Source organism: Dryobates pubescens, chromosome 3 (assembly GCF_014839835.1).
Source record: "Dryobates pubescens isolate bDryPub1 chromosome 3, bDryPub1.pri, whole genome shotgun sequence".
Taxonomy (NCBI): Eukaryota; Metazoa; Chordata; class Aves; order Piciformes; family Picidae; genus Dryobates; species Dryobates pubescens.
The window spans coordinates 17,954,434-17,974,562 of NC_071614.1; the positions used below are offsets into that span (position 1 = coordinate 17,954,434).

A 20,129-nucleotide genomic window follows, 5' to 3' on the forward strand; every position below is an offset into this window, starting at 1 on the left:
AGTTTGTGCTGCTTTTATTAGTGGCAGTTTTCAGCAGTGTGTTTTGCCTCCATCCTGCACATGGCTCTGTACCATCCGCACTCTGTTGCTGCCAAGGCCTCTAGCTGTCTAACCTCAAACACAGGGTTTGCCTCAACCTGTTTGTACTTTCATCCTGCATACTGCAAGGTCAGCCTTTTTTGCAACTGATAAAAAAGTAGACCTTTTCTGCATAATTATTAGCAATGAGCTTTGACAGCAGCCTCATACCAGAAAGTGTTCCTGAGTGGCAAACTTTGCCCCATTAATTTTAATGAGTGACATTGCCATGAGCTGGAAGACATCTAGCAGGCATTCTCCTCACTTAATCCCCAGGAAGCACAGATGTGGGCAGTGCCTGGCACTCAGCCTCCTGCTGTTTGGGTTGGGGATTTCCTTTATTGCATGGTGGCAAACAAGTTAAAGAAAAATCAATCTGGGGAAGCTGTCATGCTTTTAATTTTTTAAGCAAGGCAGGATTTTTTTGTGGCTCATTCAGCCTTGTCATAGAATCAATAAGGTTGGGAGAGACCTCAGAGATCATCAAGTCCAACTTGTCACCCAACACCTCATGCCTAACTGAACCATAGCTTCAAGTGCCACATCCAATCCTTTTTTGAACATCTCCAGGGGTGATGACTCCACCACCTCCCTGGGCAGTACATTCCAATGGCAAATTACTCTTTCTGGGAAGAACTTTCTCCTCACCTCCAGCCTAAACCTCCCCTGGCACAGCTTGAGACTGTGTCCTCTTGTTTTGTTTCTGATTGCCTGGGGGAAAAGACCAACTCCCACATGTCTACAACTTCCCTTCAGTTAGTTACAGAAAGCAATAAGGTCTCCCCTGAGCCTTCTCTTCTCCAGGCTAAACAACCTCAGCTCCCTCAGCCTCTCCTCACAGGGCTGTGCTCCAGACCTCTCCCCAGCCTTGTTGCCCTTCTCTGGACAGATTCAAGTATCTCAATGTCCTTCTTAAATTGAGTGGCCCAGAACTGGCTACAGGACTCAAGGTGTATCCTAACCAGTGCTGAGTGCAGAGGCAGAATGACCTCCCTGCTTCTGCTGGCCACACTATTCCTGATCCAGGCCAGGGTGCCATTGGTCTTCTTGGCCACCTGGGCACACTGCTTACTATCAACCAGCACCCCCAGGTCCCTTTCTGCCTGGCTGCTCTCCAGCCACTCTGACCCCAGCCTGCAGCACTGCATGGGGTTGCTGTGGCCAAAGTGCAGCACCCAGCACTTGGACTTGTTAAATGCCATCCTGTTGGACTCTGCCCATCTGTCCAGCCTGTCAAGGTCCCTCTGGAGAGCCTTCCTACCTTCCAACAGATCAACATCTGCTCCCAACATGGTGTCATCCTTGTCATTTCCTTCAGGATGTTGAGAACCATCCTCTGTGGTATTGTCTAGCACACTCCTGAAGTTCCTAGCTGTGTCTCTGTGTAATGAGAAGGTGGTTGTCCTGGTTTCATGAGACAAAAATCATATGCCAGCCATGGTCTGCAGGTCATTAGCAGTTTGAAGTCAGCCAGGGGCACCATGTCAAGCTGGCTACAAGTGTATCCCATCCCATAGTCATCACTCTCAGTATAAGTAAATTTGTTGAGGATGGGGGCTCCTCTTCTTGCTTGGCTGCCTTCTGTTCCTGCACCTCCTCTTCCTTATCCTCCTGCTTCTCCCTATCCCCAGAGGGGCTTCCACACCATGCTTCTCTCCTGTTTATGGTGACATCTGTACATTTGCTGGGCCAAGTAGAACTTTGTGCTGTTTATTGCTACTTCATTACAGTTTGGCTGTTTCATTGAATCTGTTTTCATACCAACTCCTGGGGCTCCCCTACATTTCCTGACCCCCTTTCTTTGATGGAATGGGGGTCATTGGGTGATAGAGCAACTGCTACAGGTTAGCCCTAGGTGCAGGCTAAACATACACATTTTGTATGGCTCATTGAGCAGACAGCTCTGTAAGCCTTAAGACTTCTCTCTTACCCATAATTTATGTATAAGCTGTTCTTCCTGACTACAGAGCTGCAGAAGTTCTTTTCTTTTTGTGGGGGGAGGGAAACTCAGAATATTGTTATTTCTTTCTTTCCCCTAAGCCTCAAGTTAACTTCTCTCCAGGTGTATTGGCTGCTCTCCTGTTCATCTTACCAGCCATGAGGTTCAGGGTCCTTGAGGCAGCAGGACTCTGCATCTCCAGGCATTAGTGGAGGCTTGAAGACATGGCCAGAAGTCCTGTGTTACAGCACTGCATGGCTAATAGTGGCTTGGGAGATGTGAAACATGTCCCACTTCTCTTCAGCCTTACTCCACATCAATCATTGCAAATTATTTTTAAACACCTATGAGGGGTAAAAAAAAACCAAAAAAACAACAGAGAAAGATGGGAGGAAAGGAAAACATTTTCATTTGTTAAAGATTCAGCTCTTGGTGGATTTAGCAACCCTTTCATAAGCAATATTGCTCCCCAGCTGATGGCAAGTGAGGATTTCTCCTTTCAGAGTCAAACACTGCTTCAGTTTAGGAAGTTTCTCCTCCCCTTTCACTCACCCAGGGACCCCCTGGCTTCACAGTGGCTGGGATCTTTCCTATCCTTTTTAGGCAGAATCAAATTCAGGTGGCAGGACATTGTTATTCAAACACTGACTGTGGTCCCTGATGGCTCAGCTGGGAGACAAGCCACAGGCTCCACTCAGAGCATAGCAACACATATGGTTGCTCCTTTGTCAGACTTCTGTGTGCCTTAGATTTTAGAAGGCTCTCCAGTGCTTTGCCATATAGGGAGAATTTGCCATATCAGGGCATGGAGGCTTTGCTGAAGCTGAAACAGTCATCTTTCTTGAGGGATGCTTGTAGAAGGGTGCTCTCACAGTGATTTAAACAGCAGCTCCTGGTGCTGTATTAAAAGCTGTGCTCCACTGGTGTCTTTCCTAATTACAAATACACCTGAGAGGAGATTCAGCCACTTTAAAAAGCTTGATACTCTGCCAGGTAAATCAATATGACTTTGTCTCCTTCTATTGCCACCACCAAAGGAGCTGAAGTGCTGCAGTAATAAAGAGCAAAGCAGTATAAACTTATCTGTTTGGTGCTTCAGGCCATTTGATAAGAATGAGTGAACACTAAATCACTGAGATTAGAAGTAGGTAAAACCCACACTTCCCCTGCCTGCCTCACCTTGGTTCAGCCCTGTCATTTATTTGTTAAAATAACACTACAAAGCTGTCCTGTTTTCTTGTACAGCTTGGCAAAACTCTTACTCCTTGCACAGTCACAAATTGCATTGGGTTGGAAGGGACCCTCTAAGGTCATCTTGTCCAATCTGTCTGCAGTCAGCAGGGACACCTCCAACTCCATCAGGCTGCCCAGGGCCATAGAAGCATAGAATTGTTAGGGTGGGAAGGGACCTCAAGGATCATCTAGTCACAACTTCCCTGTCATGGGCAGGGACACCTCACACTACAGCAGGTTGCTCACAGCCACATCCAGCCTGGCCTTAAAAACCTCTAGGGATGAGGCTTCCACCACCTCCCTGAGCAACCTGTGCCAGTGTCTCACCACCCTCCTGGGGAAGAACTTCTTCCTAACATCCAATCCGAATCTACCCATTTCTAGTTTTGTTCCATTCCCCCCAGTCCTGTCACTCCCTGACAGCCTAAAAAGTCCCTCTCCAGCTTTCTTGTAGCCTCCTTCAGATACTGGAAGGCCTCAATTAGGTCTGCTCAGTTTTCTCCTCTCCAGACTGAACAGCCCCAACTCCCTCAGTCTGTCCTCATAGGAGAGGAGCTCCAGCCCTCTGCTCATCCTCATGGCCCTTTTCTGGACATTCATCTTGAATATCTCCAGGGAGAGGGCCTCAACCACATCCCTGGACAACCTGTTCCAGCATTTAACCACCCTCATTACTTCCTCCTTACTCCCCTTGAAAGGAAAAAGATGCTTATGTATCTTAACTGGAAGGGACCTGGTCAGAGCCACTAGTGACAAGAAGAGGGAGGGATGCTGTTTTCTGTCACAAAGGTCAATGCCCAGACTTTCATGTCCCATCACACCAACACACTGTGACCTAAAACAGACCTTCTCAGATTTAGATCAGGCTGACTGGGAACTGTAACTTGCAACATGCTGAATGTTTTGTAGTCAGTTTTTCTTCCAGTAACCAGCATAGCTTTTGCTTGGCTGTCAGGCAGAAGCTGCTCTTTACAGGTGATACAGCTGACAGGAAGCATTTCCCTGTGTTTCCAAAGGCTCATTCCCTTTGCCACCCTTTTCTCTCATGTGGTGCCATGGATGTGTTTCTTTAGTGCAAACAAGACCTCCCTGCACAGTCTGGGGCTGAAAGCAGGTGCTTTGCAAGGACAGATGGAAAAGGAGCTCCTCACCGAGGCTGAAGGGCAGAACCCACAGGCTGCAGGGTGCTGTGTGCCAGCCCAGTTCCAGCCTCCCAAAGGGGCCCCATGCTGCCATGAAGGGCTGGCCATTCTGGGCAACCTGGCACACGCCTGGCTGGCCCTCACAGGCACCCTGTGTGCAGGCTGAGTGGCCTGTCTGGCCCTCCTGGGCATCTGAAGTGGAAGGAGAAGTGGAGGCACAGGACTATTGCCTGGCCCCTTCTGCTCCTAGCGCTGCAGGCAGTGATGCTGGAACTGGGCTGGGGAAGGGCCCAGCTGCAGAGCACTGCAGCCATCTGCTGGTGACCTCCTTCCAAATCCAGGCATGGACAGGCAGACACCCTTCACCTCCCTGGCACAGCCTTGTCTCTTCCCCAGCATGGAGCATCTTACACTCGCGGGAGGAGATGCTTCTTTCCCAAGGAGGCTTGCACAGTACTGTTTATGAAGGCTTTGGTGTCCCTCTGCAGGTGTGCTCACGACTGCCACTGTACCTAAAGTCAGCTGGCATGGTGGGCACCTTAGATCTCAGAGAAACAATGCCCAGTTTTCACCCAGCAAAATTTCACACCGCCATGGAGCTGGATGCAAATGTGTGAACTTCTTGCCCAGTTACCACCAAAGAATGGGTCAGGGGAAGGGTTCACATCTCTGGTGAGACCACACATGCAGTTCAGAGGCAGGTACAGCCCCTTCTCTGACTCATTTCTGCTTTCTCTCTAACCACTTCTGCTTCCCTGCTACAACAGCCCTGGTACACAAGGAGTATCTGCCTTTCCTAAGAGAGAAACTAAAGGTTGAAAAGTTCAAAGGCTGGGCAGGAGAGGTGGCTGAGGCCCCATCCCTGGAGGTGTTTAAGACCAGGTTGGATGAGGCTCTGGCCAGCCTGATCTAGTGTGAGGTGTCCCTGCCCATGGCAGGGGGGTTGGAACTAGATGATCCTGACTGATTCTATGATTCGATTCTATTCTCTTCTATGACTCTATGAGAACAGTACTAAAACAGACCAAAGCTTAATGCGATTGCCCTGAGCCCTGGGTGCTTCTCCCTGCTCCCTTAGGTGCTGAGCTGTTTCCCACTGTGATTTTGTGTATAACATGCCTATTTCTAAACTTTTTTTTTCCCACAGTTTATTTATGATGAAAAAGTTTCCTGGTAAGTGAATCCCTTTACATTTTTTTTTCCCTGGTCTTACCACAGAAGTGGGGGTTCAGCAGGAGAGGAGGCAAAAAGCTAGGAAGTTCTAGAGGGTGATTCAGGCAGCAGTTCCCTGCTGTGTGGGAAACCTCAGTGCAAGATGGGCTGGAATAACTCATGTTCTGGAATAACACATGTGCTGAGCTAGAGAGGAGAGCATCACTCAGACTGTTGTCTGCTAAAGTGGCAGCAGCAGGTGCCCTCTGCCCACTCTGCAGCAACCTGGGGATGGTGATGTGTTGAGCAGAGGCAGAGACTGCTGCTGGGGTGCTGGGGGTGCCACTGTTGTCAGCTGCCAGGGAATGGAAAGAGCCAGCCAAGCAGTCCTAAATAACTGTGTTCTGATAATTATATTTACTAATTTGAAAACCAGGAGCAATATTCAAGAGAGAATGACTGGTTGAGAGGAAAGGAAGGAAGGAAGGGAGGGAGGAAGGAAGGAACGAAGGAACCAGTTAATATCCTCATGAATGTGCTTAAATATACTGCAGTTGGTATGGTAGGCTTGGAGGGCATTCAAACACTTCTCAAAGTGTACTTTTCAGTTGTTTTGCTTTCATGGTTTTGTTTTCAGCACCTCTGAGGGCTGGTGGAGTGACAGTGGTAGCTTTGATTTCACTCACAGCCAGGATTATTTGGATTACAAGCACTAGAGGGAGTCAGGCTCTTCGGGTTGCGTGTTTGCATACTCTTGTTCTCACTGGGGGGATTTCTGTGTCATTTCAGAGGAGGATTTCTGAAACACCAGGTTTTGCAATGGGTTGTTGTCCTTGGGGTTTGGGGGGTTTCTTTCAAACTAAAATTAACTTGAGGCCCAGTCGTGTTTGACTGTGTCCTTTGCCTGAAACACTTCAGTTCCGAAGCTGGGTGTTGAGCTGCCACAAGCAGGGAATTAGGTTTGATATGGTTAGGCTCAGAATCCTTAGGGTGAAAATGGCCTTTGAGTTTTGCTAGACAGCCATCTGATAATGGATGATTTCCACAAGGAGTAGAAGTTTGCCCTAGGGAACTGTGCATAAACCAGCATTATGGTCAAATGGAAATGATTACCCAGAAACAAGTTGTGAAAGTCAGATTCTGTTTTGTTTAAATACAGATTTCATTAGTTTGGCACAGATACTGTGCAGAAAACTCCTGGCAGTATCTGATCAGTGAGCTGAGCTACTGCATTCTCTCTGGTGATGCAGCAGGAGTAGCAAAAGAGAAGCTGCTCCTTGTTTGGGTTGTCCAGGCATGATCAGTGTGGTGGCAACCTGCTTCTCACCAGTGAAGGCAAAGCAGGATGGCTGCTCCCCTCCCACTGCCACAGCTTCCACCAGCTGTTGTCCCTACAGAAGTGTTGGTTCTCATGGGTGTGCAATTTGTTCACTGACCTTCTGGGTTTAGTCACTTGTTCTTAGCTGATGGGCTCATTTGGCCAAGTAAAACCAGAGCAGGAGTCAAGAATACAAACACAGGGCTGTGTGAGACAGTTTTTTATGTATCTCCCTTTCTAGCGGTGTGCAAAACTGGCCCAGGAGGGTCAGTTTGTGGTGTGACAGCTGAGGAATGGCTGCTGTGCCATGCTCTGATGTGTTCTCTGTGTCACTCTTGTTCACAGGTGGGAGTCCTTAGTCTTGGTGCTGATGTATATCATCTACATCATCATCATGAAGTAAGTCAAATGTGCCCTCGGTTTGTTTAGATCGTGTAAGGCTCCTCCTGCTCCAGAGCTTTTCCAGAGATTGTGAAGGTAATTAAAGAGCCACAGGCTGTGGGCAGGGCTTCCACTGCATCCCCCAGCTTGTACACCAGCACCATCTCTAGTAGCAGGGCTTAAAGCATCTTGCCCTGCTTTGTTCTTACCTGTAATTTAGCCTGAGGAGGCAGGAAGGGGCTGCTTATCCCTGTAGTACAGACCTGAGGATCAGACTTCTAAAGGTGGGTGATGCTTTCTGGATCTCACCCTGTGTGAGCCAACCATGGCTAATGCAGCAAGTCTATGCAGAGCAGACAACTGAATGTGTCTCTGATTACCAGCAAAGCAGCCTCTTCTCACTTTAGTGTCCTTAATAAGAAATAAACACACAGGAGATTCCAGTCTACTTTTTATGGGTGCAGAACTCTACTGCAAGTTGTTGTTGCTTGCTTGGAAACCCATGCTAAAACTCCAGCACAGTCAACATTGATTTTTCTGAGCATCTGAGCTGTGTAAGTTCTTTCATGTAATTTCATGCTAGCAAAGCAGGTCTGTTGTGCTGTTTGGTTCCCCTTCTTCTGCTTTGTTTTTAAAAGCTGGTGGAAAGGAAACCCAAATTTAAACTGGAACATTCAACAAAACCTACCAGCTGCCAAGCACACCAGTGGTCTTGTCTCAACAAGTAAGAGTAGAGATTTGTTTTGAAATGATGAGTAGATTAAATATTGTGAGAGCTTGATTCTCAGTGAGAGCAGCAAAACAGGCTGGGATCAAGGGAGCACAAGGCAGAATTCATCTCCTTTCTCATGAGAAGAAACTTTAACATGTTGTAGAAGATTAGAATCAATAAGGCTGGAAAAGACCTCAGATCACCAAGTCCAACTTATCACCCAACACCTCATGACAACTAAACCATGGCTTCAAGTGCCACATCCAATCCTTTTTTGAACACCTCCAGGGATGGGGACTCCACCACCTTCCTGGGCAGCACATTCCAATGGCCAATTACTCTTTCTCCTCACCTCGAGACTAAACTTCCCCTGGCACAGCTTGAGACTGTGTCCTCTTGTTCTGGTGCTGGTTGCCTGGGAGAAGAGACCAACCCCCACCTGCCTACAATGTCCTTTCAGGTAGTTGTAGAGAGCAAGAAGGTCTCCCCTGAGCCTTTCCTTCTCCAGGCTAAACAACCCCAGCTCCCTCAGCCTCTCCTCATAGGGCTGTGCTCCAGACCTCTCCCCAGCCTCATTTCCCTTCTCTGGACATGTTCAAATGTCTCAATGTCCTTCTTGAATTGAGGGGCCCAGAACTGGACAAAGTACTGAAGTTGTGTCCTAACCAATGCTGAGTACAGGGCATAATGACTTCCCTGCTCCTGCTGGCCACACTATTTCTGATTCAGGCCAGGATGCCATTGGCCTTCTTGGCCACCTGGGCCGGTCGGGTAGCTCCAGCCTTGCACCAGGTAATCAACCAGCAGAGCAGGCATTTGTAATGTCTGAATCTAGAAGGGATCTATCTGTTTTTTTCTGAAAGCAATGCTGCAGTGTAAACAGATGTTTCAGACCTGTTTGAATATAGCTGGAGAGGTTGTTTGCTTTGGTGAGGGACCTCAGCCAGGTGTTCACAGTGGTCTACCCTTGCCTTTGAGTATCGTGGTGAGATGCTTCACTTGTGTTTGTGTCAGCTCTTGGCTGATCTAAATAAAATAAGAAACAATGGTAATAAAATAAGAAGCAGAGGTCATTACTATGTTCTTCCTAAAGCTGAGACAGATCTTAGCCTGTGAACATGTGGGGTAGGTCTTCACAGGTCACACAACACTTAGACTCAGGTGTGATTATATGAGGGGGGAAAAAATCCTGAATCATGACAAGTAATTGTTGTTTGCTATGTAGAATGCTAATTCCCCGTAACACATAAGCATCTGTGCAATTTAGGATTCATGGCTTGTATCTTTCATAGCCTTCTGGGTAGGGAGAGAATGCACTGTGTGCAATTCAGTTGAAGTTCTGGTTGGATTTCATTAACACCAGAGGGGCTTTATTCCGCCCCCCCCCCCATAGTTGGACCACGCACAATATGAGCCTAGGAAAGGCAGAGCATCAAGAAATCCCCCTAGAAGAAGCAAATGTACATCTGGAGTTTGTTTCCTTTGCTCAGGTACAACTCAACCATCCATCACTTGTTTGAAAGGAAGACAAAAAACTCTGCCAATATGGTGAATGGTTTGGCAAACAACACAGAGATGGATGATAACAGCAACTGCGACGCCACGGTGGTGTTACTAAAGAAAGGTAACTGTTCCAGTAAGTCACCTTGCTTGCTTGCATTGCTCTGAGTCTTTATAAGTTTGTCATGTGGACTGCTTCTGTCTTACCAGCCATGAAACAGGTGGGGAGGTGGCCCTTTTCAGAGATTCCACCTTTCAGTGGTTTGGGTTGGAAGTGACCATTGAAGATCAGCTAGTTTCAAGCCCCGTGTCATGGGCAGGGACACAGCCCCAACTCCTTCAGTCTGTCCTCATAGGAGAGGAGCTCCAGCCCTCTGTTTCTCCTCCTGGCCCTTCTCTGGGCACACCCCAGCACATGCAGATCCTTCCTGTAATAGAGGCTCCAGAACTGGATGCAGTACTCCAGGTGGGGTCTCACCAGAGCAGAGTAGAGGGGGAGAATCACCTCCCTTGACCTGCTGGCTTTGCTTCCCTTTATGCAGTCCATGATGTAGTTGGCTTTCTGGGCTGCAAGTGCACACTGCTGGTTCATGTTGAGCTTTTCATCCACTAGCACCCCTAAGGCCTTTTCTTCAGGGCTGCTCTCAAGCCAGTTCCTGCCCAGCCTGTATCAGTGCCTGGGATTACTGTGACCCAGATGCAGGACCCTGCATTTAGTCTTGCTCAGCAGCAGGAACTCAATGTGTGCGTTTGCAAGCTAATCTGTATGCACAGAGGATAACTTTTTTTAGCTTTGCAGCAGCCAACAAATGTGTGCAGTGGCTGCTTGGGATTTATGTGCACCTATCCTCAGGAATAGCACACCCCGGCCCAGGCGCTGCTTTGACTCCAGAAGGAGCTCTGTCTGATCCAAAGCTGTCCTGGTCTCTGACTACAGAGGGGCTGTCCTCTTTGTTTCAAAATCAAATTGACACAATTAGGTGTCTCTTCCTGTAAGCAATGATTTAAAGACCTAGCCATGTAAGGAACAAAAGATGAAACATAGATGGATTCATTTGCTAACAGCAGACTGAGTTGATGCCAGCTATCATTTTACTGCCCTGCTGCTGAGGGAAGACTTCTGTGGGTGCTGTGCACACTGATTTGAGGAAGCTCCCCAGTTCAAGAGAGACAGAGACCTGCTGGAGAGAATCCACCAGAGAGACATGAGGATGATTAGGGGAGTTGAGCATCTCCCCTATAAAGAGAGACTGAGAGCCCTGGGGCTGTTTAGTCTTGAGAAGACTGAGAGGGGATCTCATCAATGTGTGTAAATATCTGAGGGGTGGGTGTCAAGTGGAGGGGGCCAAGCTCAGTAATAAGACAAAAAACAACAGGTTCAAGCTTGAACATAAAATATTTCACTTCAACATGAGGAGAAACTTCTTTACAATGAGGGTGACAGAGCACTGGAGCAGGCTGCCCAGAGAAGTTGTGGAGTCTCCTTCTCTGGAGACTTTCAAAATCCACCTGGAAGCATTCCTGTGCAGACTACCCTAAGTGATCCTGCTTTGGCAGGGGGGTTGGACCTGATGATCTCTTGGGGTCCCTTCCAACCTCTGATGTACTGTGATACTGTGAAGCTGGTTGTATGGGAATGGCTATCCTTAGCCTGGGGCTCTGAGCAGCAAAGCTGTGCTGGCAAGGTGACAGCAGTCCGTACTAGTAAAGCTAGACTGGTAAAACTCAGCCAAAACTCAGGCCTTAGGCAGCTAGGTTTTACCCTCTGGCCTCAGGATAGTGCACGACTGAGGCAGTGCTGACTGTGAGATTTAAGTCTCCCCAGAATGCTTCTTTGCATGACCCTGCTCAGCTGCTGGTAATTTTTTTTTTTGGTTTGGGCCACTGGTGTTGCTTAAGCTGACTGAGGAAGGAAGATGAAAGGATTGCTTCATTTTCTTGCAGATTGTTCCTGTGTTTACTTGGCAGTGGGCCACTGGAGGCCCAGGCAGGCGGGAGGCACTGCTGTGCGGACCAGCCAGCAGCGTGGGGTTGCAAACAGCACCCATTGCAGCAGGTTGCCTGAGGGGTTCAGACACTACTCTTTGTTTTCTGAGGCCTGTTCTGAGCCAAAAAAAGAATCCTACAGAAGGATTGTTGTGTTTGGGGAATTTTCCCCCCAGGTGCCATACAGGAAATGCCAGCATGGAAAAAGCCACAAGGAAAAGCTGTCTGGGTGTTTTGACTTAGTTGAATAGGGATGACTCTACTTACCTACCCTAATCCATGGAAACCTTCTCAATTAGAGAGAAAAAAAGAGTTGAGGAGATGCTCTACTGTGAGACTGGCAGTGATGGTAGTAAACAGCCTTGCTGTGAAACATTTGCCAGTGTTCAGCACTGATTTTAGTAAACCCAAGTGGATGTGTCAGGGAAGACCTCAGGTTTTCCTGCTTCTGAGTCCCAGTTCTGGAATTCACAGGTGTAGAAAGGATGGATACTGGCACTGTGCCACCCCAGAGGTAGTGGACAGTGGCACTGTGCCTCAGCTGGAGTGTGATTGAGGTCCCTGCTCCTGTCTTCTTACTCCTTTTTTCCTGCATCATGGGTTACACCCCACAGACTGGCACATGAGCTTGCTGCCGTGTTTGATGGCACTTCCCGGCCATGAGCTGCAATCCCAGGATGCAGGAACCTGCTTTGCTTTTGCACTGGTGTCCTGCAGGAGCAGTGTGACAGTTTCCTCACCCCCATGTACAGTTAATGATGGGTGAGGCCAGTATCCTCCCAGAAGTGCAGCTCCAAACAGTGGAATTAATGCAGCTTCACTGCAGCACCATTTCTGCCTTGGTAGAACAGCTGCTGTGGAAGCAGTGATCTGCCTGACGCAGGCCTGTGATGGAGTGTGCAGAGCAGCTTTGATTCTCTGTACTGAGCATGAGTGGAGGTACTGGATTGCCAGCTCATTTAAAGGCAGAAATGGAGAGTGTGTAAAGACAGAAATTAAGGACAGAGATGGCACTTCTTGAATGACAGCAGCTGAAGGAATGGTTCTTAAAAGGACTTCTGGAACTTGCACAGTTGTTACTCTGAGAGCCTGGTGGGGCAGGGAGGGAGGCTGCTGCAGAAGACCTCAATTCCTCTTTCTTCCTTGGCTGCAGGAAACTTCCACCGTAAAGCCTCAGTGATTATGGTGGATGAGCTGCTGTCTGCCTACCCACACCAGCTTTCATTTTCTGAGGCTGGGCTCCGGATCATGATAACCAGCCACTTCCCTCCCAAAACACGGCTCTCCATGGCCAGCCGCATGCTGATCAATGAGGTATGGCTTTTGTCTCCCCCTGCCTCCCCTTCTCCTCCTGAATTTGCTTTTTCCTCTAGCAGTGTTTGGGTTGAAATGGAATTCTTGTGTTTTTCTTATGGAAACTTCTGGAACTCTTGTCTTCTGCTGGATTTTATCTTTCCCCAACTGCCTTTCTCCTCCTGAATTTCCTCTTTCCTCCAGCAGTGTTTGGGTCGAAATGGAACTCCTGTGTTTCTCTGGCAGCTTCTGGAACTCTTGTCTTCTTCTGCATCCCTGGTAGCACTTTCCCAAATTGATTCTTCTGACACTGACTTGACTTCATCATGGCTTGCTGTCCATCCCCACTGAGATTCTAGCAGAGCAAGTTTCAAGTTATGGTTATGTTACCTGTAGCTGTTAGGTGCACCTGCAGGGTGCCCCCTGCATTCGTCTGACATGAATATCACTTGCACTTGTCTGATAACATGGTACTCCATGGAGTCTGCACTTAGTCTGACCCTGGTCTTAGAATCATAGAATTGTTAGGGTTGGAAGGGACCTCAAGGATCACCCTGTTCCAACCCCATGGGCAGGGACACCTCACACTACATCAGGTTGCTCACAGCCACATCCAGCCTGGCTGCAAAAACCTTCAGGCATGAGGCTTCCTCCACCTCCCTGGGCAACCTGTGCCAGTGTCTCACCACCCTCATAGTGAAGAACTTCTTCCTAATATCCAATCTGAATCTACCCATTTCTAGTTTTGTTCCATCCCCCTAATCCTGTCACTCCCTGACACCCTAAGAAGTCCCTCCCCAGCTTTCTTGTAGGCACCCTTCAGATACTGGAAGGCCACAGTAAGGTCTCCTGGGAGCCTTCTCTTCTCCAGACTGAGCAGGCCCAACTCCCTCAGTCTATCCTCACAAGGAGAGGTGCTCCAGCCCTCTGCTCCTCCTCATGGCCTCTGGTAGTCCTGGAGTCAGTGTTTTTTTCTCTCCTAGAAGCTGTGCATATCTGGCCATCCCCAAGCAAGCATCACCTTACACCTGCATTTCAAGGCACATGTTCCAAGGACTCAGCTCACTTCTTCCTCTTTCCCTCCCTTGCTCTTTAAAAAAAAAAAAAAAAAAAAAAGAAATCTGTCTTTCAGCAAGACTTTGTGCCTGTATTTCCAGAGGCAGAGGCTGATCAACAGCAGGACTTACACCAATGGTGAGTCAGAAGTAGCAATCAAAATCCCTATCAAGCACGTGGTGGAGAACGGGACAGGCCCCAGCAACTCCGGCGAGCGGGGCGTGAACGGCACGCGGCGCGACGAGGACATCGCCGAGGCGGGGAACGAGACAGAGAACGAGAATGAGGACAATGAGAACAACGAGAACGATGAGGAGGAGGAGGAAGATGATGATGACGATGACCACGAAGGACCATACACACCTTTTGACCTACCCAGTAAGAAGCTGCTCGGGTTTGTGTCGTTCCGGAAAGCGAAGCGCGGCTTGGGTGTGCCGGAAAGCGTGGCAGGTGTGTGCTGAGGGAGCGGTGTTTCTGAGCTCCTGGCAGCCTGCACCTGGTAGTGTAGTTTGTGCTCACAGGTAAACATCATAGAATCAATAAGGTTAGAAAAGACCTCAGAGATCATCACCTCATGACTAGCTAAACCATGGCACCAAGTGCCACATCCAATCCCTTTTTGAACACCTCCAGGGATGGTGACTCCACCACCTCCCTGGGCAGCACATTCCAATGGCCAATTACTCTTTCTGGGAAGAACTTTCTCCTCACCTCCAGCCTAAACTTCCCTTGGTGCACCTTGAGACTGTGTCCTCTTGTTCTGGTGCTGGTTGCTTGGGAGAAGAGACCAACCCCCACCTGTCTACAACCTCCTTTCAGGTAATTGTAGAGAGCAATAAGGTCTCCCCTGATCCTCCTCTTCTCCAGGCTAAATAATCCCAGCTCCCTCAGCCTCTCCTCATAAGGCTGTGCTTGAGACCTCTCCCCAGCCTCATTGCCCTTCTCTGGACACATTCAAGTGTCTCAGTGTCCTTAAACTGAGAGACCTAGAACTGGACTCAGTACTGAAGTTGTGGCCTAACCAGTCCTGAGTACAGAGGGAAAAGACAAAGAGGAACTGGGAAACAACAGGAACTTCTCAGAATACAGACTCTTGGGCTTCATGTGCCTCTGCTGTAGCTCATGTGTTGGCCCAGTGCTGCTGTTGCAATCAGAGGGAAGGGGCAGTGATCTCCACTGGGTGATTCCAGTCCCCAAAACCTGAGTCATCCTCTGGGGAGATCTTTATTTCTCTGCTGATTCCAGAGGAAGCTGAGAATGAAAGGGCTGCTGGCAAATGAATCATAGAATTGCTAGGGTTGGAAGGGACCTCATGTATCATCCAGTTCAAATCCCCCTGCCATGGGCAGGGACCCCTCACTCTGCATCATGTTGCTCAGAGCCACATCCAGCCTGGCCTTAAAAACCTCCAGGGATGAGGCCTCCACCTCCCTGGGCAACCTGTTCCAGCTCTTAGCTCAGCACTAAGGTGAGGTGCTAGCAGAGGCAAGGCAGTGATGCTGCTGGTGTGGAGCAAGGAGCAAAGAAGGTGCTGGATGCCTCAGATTGCTGCTGTTAACTAGGCACAACCACAGTGTCTTCTCACCACAGTGTCTTCTCACTCTTCCTGGCTTAGAGTATGTGCCTCAGGTTGCTGACCACTGTGATGTTGTGGGATGGAGATCTCCTTTGTGCCAGGTTCCTACTACCCTAAAATGAAAACATTCTGGCTAAACCAGACAAGAATTGTGATTGTTTCCTCCTCCTCTCTTACCCCCCCCTTTTTTTTTTCCTTCTCTTTTGTTTTACAGCTGGCAAGATAGAAATCTTGAAGTGGCTCTTCACATGGCCATTGAGTTTTGTCCTGTACTTCACAGTGCCCAACTGTAACAAACCCCACTTGGAAAAATGGTTCATGGTTACCTTTGCTTCTTCTACCCTCTGGATTGCAGCTTTCTCCTACATGATGGTGTGGATGGTATGTACAAGCTAAAGCAGAGACCACAGTCTGGGACAGGAAACAGAAAGTAGGTTCTGTCAGCTTAGAGAGGTGTGTAGAAATTTCTCTATACTGGAAGTTTTAGGTAAGAACAACTAAATCTGCTTCCACTTGCACTAGACCTGTCCACACTCAGAGAAGAAGATTAGGGGGCCAGTATCCATGGCCTTTGAACTTGATTCAGGGCTGGAATTTCACCCAGATTTTTAACACTTGCACCTATTTAACACCTCCTTGTTGTGCAGGGCAATGTAAAGAGGGTCTGATGCTGCTAACAATCTGGCCTCAAATACCTTTTCCTTTTATTGGAGCATGCTAGCTGAAGAGACAGGTTTGGGTGTGGTAGGACTTTGAACTCAGCCAAATTCTTGCACAGCTACTCTGGCTAATAGGAACTTAATTCTACCTCACGAGGCTGCACCAGGGCAGGCTTAGTTTAGGTGTTAGGAAGCACTTCCTCAAAGAAAGGCTGATTAGCCACTAGGATGGACTGCCCAAGAGGGTGGTGGAGTCACCATCACTGGAGGTCTTTAAGAAAATATTGGATTGCAATAGAATAGAATCAACCAGGTTGGAAAAGACCTCAGAGACCATCAAGTCCAACCTATTACCTAATACCTAACACCTCAGGACAACCATGGCTCCAAGTGCCACATCCAATCCTTTTTTGAACACCTCCAGGGATGGTGACTCCACCACCTCCCTGGACAGCACATCCCAATGGCCAATTACTCTTTCTGTGAAGAACTTTTTCCTCACCTCCAGCCTAAACCTCCCCTGGTGCAGCTTGAGACTGTGTTCTCTTGTTCTGCCACAGGTTGCCTGGAGAAGAGACCAACCCCCACCTGGCTACAACCTCCCTTCAGGGAGTTGTAGACAGCAAGAAGGTCTCTCCTGAGCCTCCTCTTCTCCAGGCTAAGCAATCCCAGCTCCCTCAGTCTCTCTTCATGGGGCTTGTGTTCCAAAGCCCCTCACCAACTTTGTTGCCCTTCTCTGGACATGCTCCAACAAGTCAGTGGTGGTCTCAGTTTATAATAATGCCTGCAAACTTCAGCCAAGATCAGGAGACTGGTACACAGGGTAGTGGGCCTCCATGTACTCTCTTTTCCAGGTCAGTGTTAGGGAAACTGTGGATGAAAGGTGTGAAGAGGGTACATAGCAGGTGAGTGCTGTCCTCTGGCAGGTGATGAGCACACCAAACAAAACCTGTTGTTGCTTCTTCTTGTAGCAAGATGAGTTTTCACTGGGCAGTCATGCAGAATCGGGCCCATACGGTCCTTGATTTTAATTCCTGTGAACAGCTTGACAGTTTATTTCTTCTCCTTAGGTGACAATCATTGGTTACACACTGGGAATTCCAGATGTGATCATGGGCATCACGTTCTTGGCAGCTGGAACCAGTGTGCCGGACTGCATGGCAAGCCTGATCGTAGCGAGGCAAGGTGGGTTCAGCACAGAGATGTCATACTGCTATTGGAAGTGTTTCCTCATGTCTTCTTCCACTTCAGGTGGGACAGATGTGTCTGTAATGTGAAAACAGGACAGAGCCCCTTCCCTGGGGATTGCATTTAAAACAAGAACAGGGAAGGAATTGTGTGACTATTGCAGAGAACTGCTAACAGGTTCTTCATGGCAATGTGGAGCAAGTTCAGGCACTATTACCAGCTTCAAGCCTTCCCCAAATGCCAGTGTTTGTTCTTGATTTAGGTACTTTGGTATAGAATTGTTTAGAACATGGCATAAAGGTCACTTCCCTCGTGAGGACTGGAAGATACTGCTGTTCTTAAGGAAAACTTCTTTCTCCCTCACCTTTTGACTCCAGCAACAGTTGTTTTAAGAGAAAAAAGAAAGTTCTCAGTTCTGGTTTGAGGAGCAAAACCAGTGGCTCTTCACTGCCACAACTAAGCACCCAATAGACAGCCCAAAGACCTAATCTAAGCAGTCCAGTATAGAAACTCATTTGTTGTGGTTACAGTAAAGCATCAGAAGCCCTTCTGTCACATCACAAGAGTGCTGGCAGGTCACAGCCAGTGGCCAAGCTCTGCACAGCAGCAGAAGATTAGTTAAGGAAGTTTTCAAATGGGCCTAGAAGGTGGATTCAGCCCCTTCAACCCTGTAATGAGCAGAGCAAAGAGGAAAGGGAAGGGATGGGGTGAGAGGGATCTCCCTTAACTCTCTGCCTTCATTCATGGAAATTGTCTGGATTAGCTCTGCTTGGTGTATTACTGTTCTAAATGTCGAAAGACTTTCCTGACACCTGTGTCTGACCTGTACCTGGTTTCCATTCCTGCAGGTATGGGGGATATGGCTGTGTCCAACTCCATTGGAAGCAATGTTTTTGATATTTTGATTGGCCTGGGCCTCCCCTGGGCTTTGCAGACCCTTGCAGTGAATTATGGATCATATGTAAGTCCTGCATTTCTTTACATGCTGGTTTGGTTTTATTTGATTTACTTCTTTTTTCTATAAAGCAGATCTGCTTAGGAAAAAAACAACAACCACCCAGAACCACAAAACAGAACAAACCAAAAAACTCCAAGTCCAAAATTCTGTCAAATTTGAAGAAATAAATAGTTTTACTCTGCTATGATGTAATTGTCATTGGACATTCCCCATCCTTTCAAGGACAAGAACTTCCATCTCCTCCTTAAAGGCAGCTGCAATAGGCTAACTCATTAGAGCATGCAGTATGTTCATGCAGTTGAATATATTCCATCTAAGGAGAATGATCCTGTTCTTGTTAAGCCAGAGGGGATAAACACATGCCTGGAAAGTTAAGAATAAAGCAGACCTGTACAGCTTTCTAGTTAGCACAATGGAAGGTGAAGGAAGCTGTTAACTAATGATGTTTCAGAACATGACCATCATAAGGAAGCACTGCAGAGCTTTCCTGTTTGGTTACAGCCACCCAACACCAGTGAAGCCATCCTTTGCTTCCCAAATGATAAAAGATCCATCCTCCCTCCCCTAAAGGTGTTGCAAGCTCCCACCTGAGAAGGAAGAGCAGGAGATAGCCTGAAGTCCTAGAGAGAAGTCACTGTTGCTGTTGCTATTAGCTTGGCACCACTCACAGAGCAATGCAGGACAGGAGGTCTCTTCCAACCTTGGTGATTCTGTGATTCAATTACAATGAGTGCATGCAAAGTTAAAAGACTGGAGAATCACAAAATTGTTGAGGTTGGCAAGATTGTCTAGTCCTCAGGCTGCTGCTCTAAGCAGGATCAGCTAGAGCCAGGATGCTTAGGGCCGTGTTCAGATGGGTCCCGAATTCCTCCAAGGATGAAGACTGTTCCAGTGTTTGATCACTCTCACAGTAGAAAAATATTCTCATGTTTAAAGGGGATTTCTGTGTGTGAAATTGTCTGTGGCCTCTTGTCCTCTCAATGGATGCTGCTCAGAAGAGTTTGTTTGTACCTTCTCTGTCCTTTCCCATCACCTATTTATGTGCATCAGTAAGATCCCCCTGAATCTTGTCCTGAGTGAACAGCCCCAGCTCTTTCAGCCTCTTTCTATGTCAGATGTTGCAGTCCCTTAAATCATCCTTGTGAGCCTTGAGTGGACTTGCTCCAGGAAGTCCATATTGTCCTTGTATTGAGGAGCCCAGAACTGGACCAGGCACTCCAGATATGTCTCACCAGTGCTGAGTAAAATAATCATGGAATTGTTAGGGTGGGAAGGGACCTCAAGGATCATCCAGTTCCAACCCCACTGACATGGGCAGGGACACCTCACACTACAGCAGGTTGCTCACAGCCACATCCAGCCTGGCCTTAAACACTTCCAGGGATGAGGCTTCCACCATCTCCCTGGGCAACCTGTGCCAGTCTCTCACCACCCTCATGGGGAAGAACTTCTTCCTAACATCCAATTTGAATCTACTCATTTCTAGTTTTGTTGCATTCCCCCCAGTCCTATCACTCCCTCAAAAAGTTCCTCCCCAGCTTTCTTGTAGAATACGTAGAATAGAATACATAGAATAAACCAGGTTGGAAGAGACCTTCAAGATCATCGCATCCAACCCATCAACCAATCCAACACCGCCCAAACAACTAACCCACGGCACCAAGCACCCCATCAAGTCTTCTCCTGAAGACTTCTCCTGTAGCCCCCTTCAAATACTGGAAGGCCACAATTAGGTCTCCTTGGAGCCTTCTCTTCTCCAGACTGAACAGCTCCAACTCCCTCAGTCTGTCCTCCTAGGAGAGGAGCTCCAGCCCTCTGCTCATCCTCGTGGCCCTTCTCTGGACACCTTCCAGCACGTGTCCCTCTACCCACTAGCGATGCTTCTCCTAATTCAGCCCAGGATGCTCTTGGTGCTTCTGTCCTTGGATCTTTGCACTTCTTGAAAAGAGGAGTCACAA

At 48.1% G+C, this 20,129-nt stretch overlaps 1 protein-coding gene across 1 annotated transcript in view; it reads left to right on the forward strand.

The window, feature by feature from the left end:
• SLC24A3 (solute carrier family 24 member 3) overlaps positions 1-20,129 on the forward strand; it is a 208,390-nt gene that overhangs the window by 175,860 nt on the left and 12,401 nt on the right. Inside the window, exons 8-15 of the mRNA XM_054179720.1 lie at positions 5,540-5,565; positions 7,208-7,261; positions 9,446-9,579; positions 12,595-12,755; positions 13,892-14,168; positions 15,581-15,747; positions 17,096-17,210; positions 18,062-18,174. Coding sequence (XP_054035695.1) covers positions 5,540-5,565; positions 7,208-7,261; positions 9,446-9,579; positions 12,595-12,755; positions 13,892-14,168; positions 15,581-15,747; positions 17,096-17,210; positions 18,062-18,174 — 1,047 coding nt within the window. The remainder of the gene's footprint in view (positions 1-5,539; positions 5,566-7,207; positions 7,262-9,445; positions 9,580-12,594; positions 12,756-13,891; positions 14,169-15,580; positions 15,748-17,095; positions 17,211-18,061; positions 18,175-20,129) is intronic.